At 33.8% G+C, this 17305-nt stretch overlaps 1 protein-coding gene and 1 long non-coding RNA gene across 7 annotated transcripts in view; one reads left to right on the top strand and one right to left on the bottom strand.

The window, feature by feature from the left end:
- CCDC7 (coiled-coil domain containing 7) overlaps window positions 1-17305 on the top strand; it is a 152807-nt gene that overhangs the window by 94598 nt on the left and 40904 nt on the right. For 4 of the 5 annotated variants that reach the window (XM_052000780.1, XM_052000779.1, XM_052000781.1 and 1 more), the window contains 3 exons: window positions 596-760; window positions 5213-5241; window positions 5828-5870. In XM_052000780.1, coding sequence (XP_051856740.1) covers window positions 596-760; window positions 5213-5241; window positions 5828-5831 — 198 coding nt within the window. In that variant the 3' untranslated portion in view covers window positions 5832-5870. Of the gene's footprint in view, window positions 1-595; window positions 761-5212; window positions 5242-5827; window positions 5871-10838; window positions 11081-13613; window positions 13817-17305 lie in introns of those variants that run through there. The other variant, XM_052000783.1, reaches the window with a different exon arrangement.
- LOC127564321 (uncharacterized) overlaps window positions 1-17305 on the bottom strand; it is a 131787-nt gene that overhangs the window by 80545 nt on the left and 33937 nt on the right. The gene's annotated exons all lie outside the window — the stretch shown is intronic.

The raw sequence follows: 17305 nt of genomic DNA on the forward strand, positions 1-17305 counted from the left end.
TCTCTCTCTCTCTCTCTCTCTCTCTCTCTCTCTTCCTCTCTCCCTCCCTCCTTTTCTCCTTCCCTTTTCCCAATATCAGTTAATTTTCCACATTACTTTTCCTTTCTATCTTGATAGAATTGACCTCACTTCTTCTGGTGCAAATCTTTTTTCTTTCACAATTCATTGGAATTATTTGCAGACCTAGTAATAAACAAATGCTCATTTACTTGGGGAACATGTCAATTGTATTGATGATAGAAACAAAAGATTCATATCTGCTATCCTAGATGTTATTTCTAGGTTAAGATAACCTTGGCAAATTAATCAACTGCATTGTTGCAAATGTTTCTTATTAATGCTGGTAGATTGTAGGGAACAAACCCTAGGAACCAATTTATGAGCTTCTCTTTGTTTTTATTTTTACATTTGCTTTGATAGTAAAATAAAAAAGTAATTTCAGATAGCTCATAGGAAATGGCCGTGTTTTCAAGGCAAATGTGAACTTCTAAAATCCAAGTTTGAAGTGGATGGGCATGATGAGACTGAGACACGTCTTAGAGTGGAAGAACTGAAAAAAAAACTTGGCTAATAATTGGTAACTATATTTGAACAGGAACTTGAAAAAACTAAGAAAGAACTTGAACAATCAAATGCCTACATTCGAAAAAGCAGTACACAAGATAATGAAAGCATAAGTTCTAAAAAACTCAAGAAAGGTAAAAAAGGGAAAGAAGAGTCAAAAAAAGATAAAAAACCAAAACCAACAAAAACACCGCAGGTACAGGAAAAACTGTGTTTTCATATTACTGCATACTTTATTCTTAATTATTCTGTTATATCTTTATGCTCCTAATTTTATCCTTATTACTGCCTGTTTTCCTGTGAGAATTTTAATTTTTAAGTATCTACAGGCCAATGAAATCATTTAAGAACTATGAGTTCCCTGATCTCGTGAGTCTCTAAACCAGGAGTCTTCCAACTTTTTTATAACATTAATAAAAATATTCTTAAACATGAACTATATATTTACCTATTATATGCATGAGCCATTGTATTAATAATTATATTAAATGGATTTATACAAAAATTAAGAGAATGAGATAAAAATGAAATAATATTTGATCCTAGAATCAATAGATAATATCAATTGGAGTTTATTGAATAGGGGGATGACTTGGTTATACCTGCACTTGAAAATTACTTTGGCATTTGAAGTATAGGTTGGAATAGGGAGATACTTGAGGATGGAGACCAATGAGGAGGTCATTGTTTAGGTGAGAGCTGATGGAGGCCTGATAAAGTTATTTATTATGTTATGGGGGGTGTTGGGCATAGGACATATGCAAAAGGTGTGGAGCTTGAAATGACATAATCTGACAGCTGGTTGCATATTTGGATGTGTGGAGTGAGGGAAAATGAAGAGTCCAGATGACTGGACTCCAGATAACGTTGTGAAAAGGGACTCAAAGGATGATGTTGCCCTCAACAGTAATAGGGAAGTTTGGAAAATGAGTAAGTTGGGGTAGGGGAATGGAAAGAAAGTAAGGTTATTTGTGATTCAGATCAATCTATCCATGCTTATCCTTTGTAATTCATTTTGTCCTATCTAAAATAGGGAGAGACAGGGCTCTTTCTTAGGTTATTGTCCTATGGTTCAGAGCCCACCCTCCAAGATATGCCTGTTGGCAACCACAAGATGATCTGAGGGGCAAAATTTTCTCAATGATACTGTCTAGGTTGTTGTGGGTAGGAGTTCAGGTGATATTGGTTATGTGGGTCTGGCACAAAACTTAAAAGGGGCAAGGTTAGTAACTTGGAGTGCAGAGTAAGGGGAAAGAAATAAGGGCATAAGGAGAGGTATAATTGTACTGTTGCTAAGCAGCTTTTGGCTCTCAATTGGATATTTATCAAATGTGGGGTGGGACTTTTCTCCCCATGATTACGTAACACCTTTTAGTGATACCATATTGGGGGTGGAAGTATGGCAACCCATTATTTGGAGACCACTGTTCTAGATGAACCTAATTGGGTTGTATAAAGAAATAGAACAATCCCCTCATCTTTTATATTTGAAATAAATAGAACATGTAGTCAAAATTAGAAGAAAAGAAACTAGTAAAAGGGAATTGAGTCTAACTGATAAAAAAATGGGTCTTTCTGTAGAGAACCAGAACTCTGGAGAAGTATACTTGAAACAAGGTTTTAATTCAGTGGAATTGATGAGCTAATGGTTCTCAAGTTCACACATATTCAGTAAACTGTAATGATGTAATTATAATAGGATATTTAAACTGGGGACTTAGGCTCAGAGGGAGACTGGTTGAGACTGTCAGACTGTCAGACTGATGAAGGAGACTGGGTCAGACTGTGACAGACACAGATTGTATAAGAGATAATAAAGACTTTGGACTCTATTCTTGTCCATTCTCGTGGTGTCTATCCTGCTAAGACCTAGACCCTTCCAGAGGACTTTCAGAAAGCTAGTCCAGACATTACATCTTTCCCGAATTGATAAATGATCAAAGGGTATAAATAGACAGTTTTTAAAAGAATAAATAATTGGTAAGAGGCTTTTAAAAAGGTATTTTAAGAAAGCAGATACCCTCAGACATAGGACTATCAATAATACTGTGGTTTGGATTGGGAGAAAAACTTTCATGTTTTTCCCCTGTCCTTTTATTTGCCCGCCTTGTTCCATTAAGAATCTTGGTAATGAGGCCTGTCATTTTCAGTACGAGCTACCTCAGAAATCAAGATATTTAGAGCAAATAGTAGAGACATTCATAGTAGTTAGTGGAATAGAGACTTGGGCCTCTCCATCAGAGATTTCATCCTAGCTTATACTTTTTAATATTGATCCTTGAAATCTATTTGCCAAGGTACTATAAAACAACTCCGAGATATTGGATTCTGAAGTTTTCTAACACCAGACCTCTTCTGTTCTTTCATGTAAATTTGGCTGGTCATTGTAAAGGCACAGAGATAAAAGGGAAGTCATTGGTGGTTTTTTTTTTTTTTTTTTTTTTCTGTCTAGACACATTCCTGCCCTTTCTCAGTATAACTTTAAAAGACTTGGAGCTCACTATTAAAGTGATTAAGGATAGATTGAGTAAATGAGAGAAATTAAAAAGTGTCCCCAAATGATAAAATGTACAAAGAGCCCCAAAGGACAGTAAATGAATCAACAAAAACATTTATTGAGGTTATTATGAAGGTGAAAAATTTATATAATTTTATAAATTATATAAGGTTTAACATTTTATAAGGTTTTTGAACCTCTTTGTAAGACATGATCTCTGCCTCCCAATAATTTATAATCTAATTTGGGAAATACACAAGAAAATATTACTAATAATTGGTGTGATGACTTCCCTTATTGATATAGGCAACCCTCATATGAGAAAATTATATCCGTGCCCAGGCAGGATCTTTTCTGCAATTCATGATTTTAAAGATTTCACAACACTAAGAGATTAAATGAGTTTTCCCAGGTTCCATAGTCATTTGTCTTAGCAGCATGAGTTCACCTCAGGTCTTCCTGCTTCTAAAGCCAGATCTCTCTCCATTATACCATGATGCCTTTTATATAACTAGATACTAGAAAATAAGTAACATAAGAAACAAATAAATGATAGAGTTAGGACTCTAGAAATGGAGAAGAGAAAACCTCTTTTGACATATGTCCAGAAAAGGTTTCAAAGAGGAGATGCAAACTGAGCTGGATCTAAAAGGATGGTTAAGATTTATGGTACCTAATGAATATAGCTGCTCCTGAAAATAGCCCAAAACTATGCAATAAAAATTTCTCTGCAAGGAAACTGAGTGTATGGAAAAAGTAAATATGTACTACATATATCATATGCACACACATATGTAGGCATTCAGTAAACATTTATAAAATATCTCATGTACGAATCATTGTGCTAAACAGTTGGGTTACCAAGAAAAAGAAGTGGAAACAGTCTCTACCCTCAGAAAAATCTCACATTATTTATAATAGTAAATATTATGCACTGGTAGCCACTGTTCTGCTGATGCTATCTTTTGCTTAAAATTCATATGTTTTGGCTACATGCACTGACACTTAGATCCTGAGAATATCACATGCAGATTTGGAGAAGTATATTTCCTCAAAACCTAAGGAATTCTTGAGAGATGTATGTTGGTAAAGAAATGTCTAGCCAGAAACTGTTTTACCTCACATAACAGTATCCTCACAATCTTCATTTTAACTCAGACAGTATCATGCCACGGAGTAAGTGTTCAGACAACTTGCTTTTTTGAACCTTAGCTTTTTCATCTGTAAAACCAAGGTGTTGGACATGATTTCTGAGGTTTTCCCCCTTATATCTTTAGCTAAGATCCTCTGACTTTACACTTCTTTCTATTAAATGACTCATTAGATTAGTTCTAACATTCTAGCTTACCTAGATGATAATTAATTTAAGAAATAAAATATTAGCAGAAAGCCTATATTAAAGGAAAAAACTCTCAAACCAATTTCCCCCTAATCCCAATGAATCATTGCAAGACAGTTTATCATACACAACATCACAGTTTGAAGGCTGACCTCAGTGGTCATCTTGCATGATCACTGAATGATGGACTGAGTCTGTAAGGGAGGATTCAAAGAATTAGAGGTTGTTCGTGGTGAACAAATTTAGTAGAGTAAGAGAGAGGTGGAATGATAGGATATTTGAGATTTTCTTGGTGGCTGAAGTAGGATTTGTAAAGAGGATTTAAAATTTTCATTTTTGGTTCCTATAGGGTAAGAATCAAGAGAGAAGTTAAGAAAATTTAGTTAAAAATCAGAGTTCTGAACGTCATCTCAGAGAAAGTTTGAAGATTTCATAAGTAATAATTAAAAGTCAACAACACATGGATAGAGTACTTTTACTGAATGGCATTTTTTGTGTTCTGAATGATTTCCAAAGGATGCCTAACATAAGTATGATTATCCAATAGGAGAATCTGAGAACATCTGTCATATTCATTCATCACACAGTAGTGTGATGTGCAGAAAATTATTCTGGCCTGGAAATGATCAGTAGAATAGATGAGACCTCTTTAGGAGGTCTTTAAATTTTAAAATTCCATAATTAAGTTATATTTATTAGCCTATGATAATTGGGTAGTGTTATCAGTTGTAGTATAAGTGAGCTGATATAAATATTTTGTTTTTATCATGTATATTTATAAAATTCACTCTAGCTTATTATGTTTTTTGCAGGACACAACTACCAAAAAAGCAGAAGAAAGGTAAAAAAAAATTTTGTTAATCTTCCCATTCCTCCCCTCATATATCCTTCTGTTGCCTTATCAAACATAAAGGATAGCAGGAGTTATTCGAATCATAGCTTTAAAATGTTCTGAACTACCAATTCCTATCTTATCACTTGGGAGAGAACAATAAGAGAAGGCAAAGATATGGAGATTTAAAAGATAGCTAAATTTAAAAAATAATGTTGAAGAGAAAAAGCTTCTTGGCTTTTTACTAAAACTGAAGTTTAGTGGTCATTATAAAAAACTGAATTTTAAAAAGAAATTGGAGAATTCAAATGGATCCAAAATTTCTCTTTGGACTGCCTATCAAGCAGAATAATTTGGATTAAAGATCTCACTGATGTGTGTAATCTCTCCAGTGCATTTTGCTATATTTATTTATATTCTCCTTATACCTAGGTCTTCTTATAGTCTTCTATTCAATAACAATATTCTGTTAATTTCTGTCTTTTACTTATTTTCAAACTTTACTTCCCAAAATGCAGATTCTCATAGGCATTCTCTTCTTTCCCCACTAAACACCTCATAATCCTCTTACTTTTTTCCTTCTTCTCCAATGCAGCTAAACACTTCAACCCTTTCATTTATATCCTTCCTCTTCATTGGTGAGTAAATATTGCTTAGCAGATGCCTACTAGTTTGTGAACCTATAAAATGTTGTTCATCTTATATTTTAAGTAACTGAGCTGACTATATCAAATTTTTAGAAAACCTTGCCACTGAGAGTTTTGTCATTCCACAAATATCCTCTATGTCAGTGCTTCCAGCTGTTTACTTGGATAAGTAAGCATTGATGTATCTTCAATTTTTATACATTATCTTTGGAGACAAGAGCTTTATAATTACTAAAAGGATGGGTAAGATGTCAGGAAAACAAAAAATACTAGATATTTATTTCCATGCATAATATACATCTTCAAAAATTCCAAATTTACTAATCTAATTAGGTTTGATGAAGAATAAATGATCATCATTCTGCTGATCATGGTCAGAATTTTTAAAATGCTCTACTCAGTGCCTTAAGGGTTATTTGTATTTTAATATATAATATGCTATTCTGATCTCAAGAAAAATAAGACTTGTATTTATTCATTCATCCTAATGAAGCTTATTTTGTGAGTGCATTTTTTTTTTGTTGTTTCCTTTTTTATTGCCTTGTATTCTACACCAATCCTAAAATGAATAAGTGGAAAGATAAACTGTTGGGTGGCTTGGGAGTTGTGGTATTGGGAATGCAAAACCCACAGAGTTTCCCCTGGAACACAGGTAGCATCCATCCTTTGAAGCCCCAATCCACAAGCGATTGATATGATTTACTTTAACACTTAGTATTTTTCTACAGAACATACACAAAATTTCCATAAGGATGGGATTGTATCATTTTAGAGCAAAATGGAGTTCTTTTGTAGAGATGCAATTTTAACAGTGAGAATTAACACTACTGGCTTAGCTGCACCAGACCTATATTTTATAAAGCAGCAATCATCAAAACCATTTGGTACTGACTAATAAATAAAGTAGTAGGTCAGTGGAATAGGTTAGATTTATAAGACAAAATAGTCAATAACTACAGTAATTTAGTGTTTGATAAACTCAAAGACTCCAGCTTCTGGGATAAGAACTCAGTATTTGACAAAAATTGCTGGGGAAATTGGAAAATACTATGGCAGAATCTAGGTATTGCCCAACACCTAATGCCCTATACCAAGATAAGTTCAAAATTGAGTTCACGATTTAAACAATAACGGGTGATACTATAAGCAAATTAGGACAATAAGGGATAGTCTACCTCTCAGATATGTGGAGAAGGAAGACATTTATGGCCAAATAAGAATATTATGAAATACGAAATATATAATTTTGATTATATTTAAAAGTTTTTAGACACAAAATGAATGTAGCCAAGATTAGAAGGGAAGCAGAAAGCTGGGGGGAAAGTTTACATTCAGTGTTTCTGATAAGGGGATCATTTCTAAAATATATAGAGAATTGACTCAAATTTATAAAATACAAGTCATTCCCATTTGATAAATGGCCAGAGGATAAGAACAGACAATTTTCAGGTTGACGAAATTAAAGCCATTTCTAATCATATGAAAAAATGCTCTAAATCACTATTGATTAGAGAAATGCAAGTTAAGACAACTCTGAGGCAATACTTTACACTTCTCAGGTTGACTAAGATGACAGGAAAAGAGAATGATAAATGTTGGAGGGGATGTGGGAAAATTGGGACAGTAATACATTGTTGGTGGAGTTGTGAACTGATCCAACCATACTGGAGAGCAATATGCAACTATGACCAAAGAGCTATCAAACTCTGCACGGCTCTTGATCCAGCAGTGTCTCTACTGGACTTGTATCCCCAAAAGATCATAAAATGTCTAAAAATGTTTGTAGCATCCCTTTTTATAGTGTCAAGAAACTGGAAACTGAGTGGATGCCCATCAGTTGGAAAATGGCAGAATAAGTTAGAATATATGTATGTTATGAAATATTCTGAAAGGATCAACAGGATGATTTCAGAAAGGCCTGGAAAGACTTATAGGAACTGATGCTATGTGAGTAGAACCCAGAGAACATTGTACACTGCAACAGCAAGATTATATGATGATCAACTGTGAGGGACATGGCTCTTTTCAACAATGAGGTGATTCAGGACAATTCCAGTAGATTTGTGATGAGGAGAGCCATCTGCATCCAATGGACTATGAAGACTGAATGTGGATCACAACATAGTATTTTTGCCTTGCTTGGTTTTTTCTTATTTTTTCCCATTTGATCTGATTTTTCTTGTGCAACCTGATAAATATGGAAATATGTTTAGAAAAATTTCACATTTAACCTATATGGGATTACTTGCTGTCTAGGGGAAGGTGGATGAAAGGGGAGAGAAAAATTTGGAACACAAGACATTGCAAGGATGTATGATAAAAACTATCTTTGCATGTATTTTGAAAAATAAGCTGTTATCATAAATAATATAAACAAGTTACCATATATAAAATACTTAAAGATAAAAAAATTAATACTATTGAATGTGTTAGGCATCTATCTTTCATGTTTTTTGGGTCCCTGGTAACAGGAATGAGCAAAACCTGTAATACAGTAACTATTTTTAAAATGTTTTTAAATGCTCTATGAATTATGCTCATGTAAAAATGATTTCAACATAATAATTTTCCTGAATTTCATCATGAAATCATTACAAATCACCATAAAGTTGTTTTGAGATTACACTGAATAGGTATCTTTATTCATTTTATGAGGGTCTGAAAATGTTTTCATGTGGAGTTAGTATGGTAAAAAAGTTTGATGAGTGTAAGTTATTGCTATTACCAGCACTCATAAATTTTTGTAGAATTTTTACATCACAACTGGATATTAAAAGTGATGAGATTGGAGCAAATGGGAGAAAGTTATAATGCATGAAAGTGCAGGGTAAAAGGCAGAGTGAAGGATACAAAGTATAACAGGAACCACAGCATTTCATGAATAGGTTGTCCTTGCAATGTTTTCTTAAATTTACATCTATTAACCAAATTCAAGCAGATTATTTCAGAATTCCTAAGTAGTACTAATTTTTGACTCTTGAAAAAAGGAATTAAATATTACTAAATAAGATAAAATTTCAGAAAATTTAAGCACAGTGACACAGTATTATTCATCAAAATTCATTTTGGGTTACTCCTTAGAACCTAATAGAATTTCTGAAATATTTTAGAAAGTCTTTCAAACCTTCAGAGAGTGGAAGGGAATGAAGTAAGGAGAACCCCACCTCAAAGATGCATGGTGTTGCTATACAATAAAGTAAAATTGTTTAAGCTTTACAACATTTAGCAATTTTTTTGATCATAGTGTATGACTTATTGGCAGAGATTTAAACAAACAAGTTGATTTTTAACAGTCAAAAGTTGTATGTGACAAAGTATTTCATCACTTTACTACTTCAAGAGTTCATTGGTATGAACATGGTTGCAGGTCCTGATCCTTTCATGCCTTAGAGATGGTCTTCATGACCAGCAGGAGGCATCACTTTGTTGGATTTCTATCACTGGTGGTTACATATAATTTTTTTTCTTTTAAAAGGGAGGTATTTATAAAAAGATATTTGATAGCTATGAAATTTAGTATACATCTTAGACATTATCTGGTGCTGGACAAATGTTCAAATTCTACTTAAACTTTCACATAGCTTCCACATGAAGCCCATCTTTATATGGGTTCTTGGGTTAGAAAGGACTTAGAAATTTATATAGTAATAGGATGACAAGACAACTTTAGAGATTTTCCACCTTTGGCAAAGATCACTTTCTACAAGAGAAAAATCTGTTTTGCTTTTGAAAATTCTAGAGGAGATTCCACCATCTCTCTTGAATAATCCATTTGAATATATAACAGTTCTCACTATTAGGAAATTCTCCTTATGTCTAGCATATTTTCCTTGTTATAATTTGACCTCTTATTAGTCCATTGTCAGAAGAGCCATTTATAGCTGTCATAAGCTCTGATATACAAATTTAAGTACAGAGTTAAAAATTCTAAGTAGCTCTTCAATATTTTTAAGATAGATTAAATAATGTCAGTTATTTTAATAATTATCTTTTTTTGCTGTTAATAAATTCTCCAAACCTGAACACAACAGTTCAGAAAAAAAAATCTAACCAATTCTGAGTATAATGGGAAAACTATTAAATGCTTCCTACAATTTTTACTCTTATTTAAATATCTCATTTGGAGACTGAGAATTCATTTGTCAGAGGCATATATTGTAAAAAGAGAGCCTAATTATGGACTTTATCTTTTTCATTAAGACTAGGAATTTTTTTCTGGTATACTAGTATGTATTTAGTTGCAATCAAATGCTCCTCATCTTGTATTGGTGCAGCTTAATTTTTTCTCCTCAAATGGTATCACCTTTTTTTTTTTTTTAAGAAAATTTTATTGAACTTTTTTGTTTTTATACTACCTAAATATCCCGATAATATTCTTCTTTCCCCTATCCCTTTACTCAGAGCCAAACTAAAGACAAAGAATATTTTCTTATTTTTGTTTTTAATGAATTTCTACAACATTGCTTCCTATTAACATGAACAATTTGAAATGTACTGTAAAAATAGTAATTATGAAAGTTTTGAGGGGGTTGGATTAGGGATTGTCTATGCAATTTGATGAATGGGAGGGATTATTGGGAAAATTTTTGAGAAAGAACACTTCTTTAATAGGCTCTCTTTCTCTTCTGTCGTAAAATGCTTACACTAATAGATATGCATAGATCATAAATTATGACATTTCAGAAAAAGTATGAAAAAAGTTTAGCTTGTGGATAATTCCCATCCTGCTTATCTAACTGTGATCAGTTTCAGAATCCCTCCAATCTCCCACAGATACATACAGAACTTATACCCTAGAAGGAGATTCTACTCTCAGTGGAACCTAGTACACAAGACCCAGGTTCCTAGACTCTGACCAGGAGCAAGAGTCACACATTCATGACCTAAGAAAGGAAAGAACTGGTTGCCAGGTGCAGGGGATGGTGCTTCTCATAAAAGACAATTCTTTTACAATCTCACCCACCATTTTACTCTGAAAGAAATTCCCAATCTGGCTAGAGAGGTGGTTTTTAAAGATAACTAGGAAGATGCTTGGGAAGGTATATCGTCAGCTAATTAGCTGCTGGATTCTGTAACTGTGATAGTGCCCAGTTGACACAGCATGACTTTGGATGATGTGTGACTGGGGGTTCTCATCACCCAAGATTATAAGACTATGGAGTTTTTAGATACTAAATCAGGCAGAAGCTGGAACTATGAAGGTGTGTATACATGGGTGTGTGGATAAGTTGGTCTGGCTGTTCAGAAGCAAGGTAAAGTTGGGGGTTGGGAAGAGAATTTTTTATACAGACTTTGTTTTCATTGGGTGCTGGGTGAAAGGGTGGGCTGAAATTTTTCACATGGTACTCAGTATTGACCAGCTTGGTGTGGAGCAAAGTGGAATACAGAGTGAGGAAAGGACCCATTCTAAGTTTCTTGAAACCTCCAAATCCCTAACAAGCAGGGGATGAAAGAAGAAAGGAAAGGGATGTCTCTGCCTGGATTGCAGAGATAGGAGCAATATGTCATGCTAGAGGTAACAGTTTTATTGTGGGTGCTTCAGGGCAACTCAGTTTACAACAGTGTTAGGATCTAGTAGTAACCTGATTAGCCATTGCAGAAATTCCAGTTCTCATCTAATTTAGATTTATAATTTTTTTCTTTTGTTTTCTTATCCTTTCCTCTAATTATCTACTTTTCTACCCTTTGTCCTTGAATCCATTTTTATGATGCCAGAAAGGGCTCTATGGCTTTTTACCTTCTATCACCTGTATCCCAGGAGGTTCTGTTCCACTCTGGTCTCTCTTCCACATCAGGGCTGATGATGGACTAAAGTAGGCAAACTTGGAATAACATGGATAAATTTTAAAATCTTAAATTTTATAGCAAAACTGCTTAAACTGTAGGTTATGACCCCACATGGGATTATGTAACGGAATGTGGGATTGCAAAATTATGATTTGTTTTCAATGTTTGATTTGTTATCTATTTTATATATCCAAAGTCGTGTAAAAATTTCTCTGGTGAAAAGGGGTCTCAAGTGGAAAAAGTTAGGATGTTTTTCTTAATCTTCTTTAATTCTTCTGTTGATTATTTTCAATTTATCCTATGTACAACTTGGTTATATATACCTCTTGTTTGCAGATTGTATCTTCTATTAGAATGTTAGCTCCTCAAATGCAGGGACTGGTTTTTACCTTTCTTTATATGTCTATTGCTTAGCACAGTGCTTGGCACATAGTTGTTGCTCAATAAAATGTTTATTCACTGATTACTTATAGCTTTAGTTCTCTAATTTTAAACATATATTGTTATGATATTATCATCTGGCTTAATATTACATCAGTGCAGATGTTGGAGATATGTTTATGTTTAACAAAGACAGGATGAATTTTAAAATTTGCCCATAGTCTGCAGCCAGATTTGTCTACAAAAGACCATTATCCACCACCAAAACCAGAGTGGAGGAGAACCTTTTGGGACACAGATGAATCTTCAGCAAAGCAAAGTGAGAAGTGAACAGGTCACAAAAATCTAGAGAAAAAAGAAAGGGTAGAAAAGTAAAGAGAGAAGAGGGTTACTGACGGTGTCAAAAGGTTCAGAAAGAGCAAAAAGGATGAAAATTGAAAAAAAAAAAGCCATTTGGCAGTCAAGAGATCATTAGTTTGGTTTCAGTTATATAAGGTTAGAAGCCAGACTGTAGAGAGCTGCTAAGAAAGTGAGAAGAAAAGTAGAGACAGCTAATAACCAGCCTTTTCAAGAGGGTGGAAAGATTATCACTGAGGGATTAGATGGATTGAGTGAGGATTTTTTTTTTGAGGATGGTGGAGACATGAATATGTCTGTAGGCAGGAGAGAAACAAATTATAAATAATTGAGAGTGGGGATGATAGAGAAGGCAATCTATTAGAGATTACAGGATGGAATGAGACCACTTGTTCATGGTGAAGAATTTTCCTTGGTAAAGAGAAGAACCACTTTTTCATGTTGAGATAGGAGTAAAGGAAGAGATAGATGAAGGGTATTTAGGTGATATGACAAAAGGAGGGAAGAGAGTTTTCAGTGAAAGGCCTCAATTTTTTTTTTCAGTGAAATATGATGCAAGGTTCTTGGCTGACAGGAAGACAACTTTTGTATAAAATAGGGTTGGATATGTTCTTTTGTTTTTTTTTAAGACTGCATAGAATTTCTAGAAATATAGTGTGTCTAGGGGTGAAGTGAAGACAATAGTATGGGGAGAGAGAACAGATTCTGGGAAAAACAAACTCATCTCGGGAGCTGACTCTTAAGAAGCTATAACTTCTGGAGACATGTGGCATGGGGGTTCCCTTCTAAACTGAAGTGTTGAAAAGGGGATTGAGAAAGATCCTCCCACATTCCCCAGTTTTTAAATCTCAACCCTTCATTGGGCAAATGTCTAATTATCTGTGAGTTACATAATTAGTGTTTTACTTAAGAATGGCTTGCTCCCAATTTCATTACTATCTATTTTTTTTTTTTAGCATGCATCCATTTAAAAAAAAATCTGTGAATTAAGGGATCCTACAGGCAAAAGTTTTTAATTGGCATTCTCTTAGATAGTACACTGAAGAATTCTCATCAGTTTCAAATAAGAATGCTTTTTCATATTTTTTTAGTTAATACTAGATGTATTTTAATTCTAAAGCGCAGAAAAGACAGGAAAGAATCCTTGCTAGCTTAACTCTCTTAGAGGGTAAAAATGTATAATAAAAAACTGAAATCATCACATTACAGAAAAGCCATCCCAGACAATCCTTCAGAATAAGGATAAATTATCTACTAAAGGGAAAAAAGTGCATTCTTGTAAAACTATTAAAAGGAAAAAAAAATCTTTGATGAAAAGTGAAAAAAGGCTGATATCTGTACCTAAAATTCCAGTTACTCAACTGCTCTCTCTTATTCCTGGACAAAAAGTGGCTGAGAGCGCTCCAGCTAAGGTATGGTATAATGTAGAATCTTCAGGTTGGAAGGGATCTCAGAGGTCATCCAGTCTAATGCACACATAATCAGAAGACCCTTATATTACATTCCCCACTAAACATCTACTTACAAAGCCTCCTAAATGAGATACCTATTACCTCCTTAGTCAATTCCACTTTGGTTTAGCTCTAATTATTAAATGGAGGCATCTAAGTGGTTGTAGGTAAAGCTCTGGGCCTTGAGTCAGGAAGATCAGAGTTAAAATCCAATCTCAGACAGTCACTAGTTGTGTGACCTTAATCCTTCACTTAACCCCTGTTTGCCTCAATCAACTGGAGAATGAGATTGGAAACTACAAACTAACTTTGCCAAGAAAATCCCATTTGAGTCATAAAGAATAAGACACAAATGAACAGTTATTGAAATGTTTTACATTAGCATAAGAACACTTTGTTATGAATTACCACTTAAATAGCTTGAATAAATATGTAAACATCAATTTTCATATTCCAAATTAATAATAAAACTTTCAATTTTCATATTTTTAGGTTTCTCAGTGTGATGCTTAGGGATCTAAAGATTATAAAATATCTCAATTAGTAATAAAGCTAGTAATTTTCAAGGGAAAAGTATAGTATGTCCCTGTTTCAATCCTAGTCAAGGAAATACTAATCTATTATGCCATTATAAAAAAGTATTTAACATGAAATTCTTTTGCTCACATGCAAACAACTAGATGCAAATAAGATATACACACGATATACAGTGGTTCTACTCAACTTTTTTTTTTTTTTAATAAGATTGCTTAGAGGAAGGGGAACAACACTGGTGGTGGTGAGACTTTTTCTCAATTATTTGATAGCCTCTCTTTCAGAAATCTTAACAATCACTGTAAATTGTGTGACCTCCAGTTGTCTGTCCTTTGCTTCTAATAGGACAAATAACATCACAGATGGTGATATCTTGACATGTATTGGATTTAAGTGAGGCAGAGTTACACAAAGTCATCAGCCCTACTCTTTTTTTTTTTTCTTCCCCAGAGACCAGTGGCAGAACTAATAATGATGGCCTGGGATGCAGTGGATAACTTTAGTGTCTTTTATGTCTGGCCAAGCTCTGAGTGCTCCACAATACTTGCTCCAATCACCTTCATGGTTATTGGAAAAATTATTCTCATCTACTCATTATACCAGAAGAAGTCATTATACACTTGGAGTAGACATCCCCTAATTCTCCAATAGATTTGAGGCCTGTTTGTAATCCCTGTATGGTCCTTCTGTTTATTAGGTCTTATCTATCTATCTATCTAAAGACTCTTCTCGTCTTTGCTTTTTCTTCTGTAAGACCTTATTTCTTCACTGCATCTCTTTGAGAAAAAGTTGTGAGTCTGCAAACAGCAATGTCTGCTAACAGGAGTGTTATTTATAGTCATGCTACTAGAAAGTGCTCTATTCTTTGTTTTTGATTTAGTTCATTATAGAAATATTCACAGATTTTTTTTCACTTTGCATCCATTTGCTGTGATATTCTTCACATGTATTTCTTAATGTAGTTTTAATGTATTTCTTAAATATCCTCAGAGCCATCTGGCTTAATTGCTTTTTGTAAATTTGTTTTTTCTTCCACTGCTCTTTAGGAAGCAATAATGCTCATCTTTCACCATCCTTCTCTATAACATTTTGCAAATTGTCTACATTCTTAAACAGTGTTATCCCTGGTTTCTATTTCTCTCCACTTAGCAAGGAATTGATTAGTTGAGATGGTTTCCAAGGTCTTTTAGTAACTTTGTTGTGGTGACTGATTCATATCAGTTAAACTTCCCTATGAAGTAGTGATGTTGTAAGGACACAAGATTTGTAGGGGGCAATCTATCTTCCCAGCGACATTAACTGTAAGGCTAAATATAAGGGGATTGATGTGTTTTGCACTGATATGCCAATTATAGGGATGCAAACCCTCCAAAACAATACTGAGGTACTGAAGAAAGAAAGGTCATCCTGCTTGATTGTAAATATTTGTAGATTTATTAGGATATATTAAGTTTTTGAGGGAGTTTATGAGACTTCATCCTTGGTGGCAGGAATACAAAATGGTGTTTATGGATGCTCACACCATCTCCAAGCCAGTCAGGTATATAAAAATAGAACAAAGAAGGCAAGTTGCCAAGGATGGCCCAATCTATTGCTGTTTACCTTTACTCAAGGGTAAACCTTTACTCAAGGTAGTTTACATTTTTCTGTGGAGTGGTAGTTTACATTCCCATTCTGGCATACTGATGGTCTATGCCAATATCTATTCTTTTATTTCCCATTTGAACAACAATTAATAGCTTATTTAAAGAGGTCTAGTTTGAAGTTTCAATTAAATTCCTTCTCATTTATATACATATACATATGTATATGTGTAATATATGTGTATATATAGATAAGTATCTGATATGAAAATTACTCATATTTGCAGCCATCTACAGTCTTATCAATTTGTTGGAGGAAAGTCTTTAATATGGCATTCTGTTCTATAGCATCAAATGCTTCTTATAGTCCATGAACAACATACACAGACAGATATTGAATTTTATATATATTTTGGTCAATTGTGTCACTGTGGTCTGCTATATAATATTTTTCTTTGTGAAACTTTTCAATTTCCTCCTTATATCTTCATCAAGGAGTACCTTCGAAAACATTGTAAAACTTGTATGCACTGATACAACATGGAGAAAGAAGAACTAGGAGACTAATTAATTTTTCATAATAATGGTGGAAACTCATATTCAGAGCCCCTTAACTTTTTTATTTTTTTGCTGAGGCAATTAGGGTTAAGTGACTTGTTCAGGGTCACATGGCTAGGAAGTGTTAAGTGTCTGAGATCAGATTTGAACTCAAGTCCTCCTGACTTCAGGCTGATGCTCTATCTACTGCACCATCTAGCTGCCCCAACTCCTTAAAGAAAATATACTTGATATAAAGGTATAAGATTTATTTAAGTTTAGTCATTTTCTCTTACTGGTTTTGAGAGACAGTTTCCAAAATCCTCTATTCCTACCTTTTATTGAAGTCACCAAATTTTCAAGTATATGTTGATTTAATTTGGAGGGTCTTATTGAATATATCTAAAGAAAAAAATTTTCATCTTCATCTCCTAGCAACAGATAGTATATGAACTCTTAATTATCATCATGGTTGGTCTTTTTGAAGATGTGCATAATGACACTGCAATACAAATGTCCCATGACCAATGACTAAATGCCCCATGAATTTGTTTCTTATTGCCTTTGGGCAAATCAAATCAATCATTTATTTGCCTTACCAAACAAAACTTGTGAGTCACTTTTTCTCTTTGTCCCAACTTTTGTTTTTTGATTTTATTTGTTGTGAGAATACTAAGCTTGATATGATTTAGTTCTTTTAGAAGTATGTTCACTTGATTATTGGACATTTAGACTAACTACCTAGAGTTAATATTTATATATGGTCTAAAAAACATGTGATTCTTAGCATCTTATG

The sequence above is a fragment of the Antechinus flavipes genome, chromosome 5, assembly GCF_016432865.1.
Source record: "Antechinus flavipes isolate AdamAnt ecotype Samford, QLD, Australia chromosome 5, AdamAnt_v2, whole genome shotgun sequence".
NCBI classification, from domain to species: domain Eukaryota; kingdom Metazoa; phylum Chordata; class Mammalia; order Dasyuromorphia; family Dasyuridae; genus Antechinus; species Antechinus flavipes.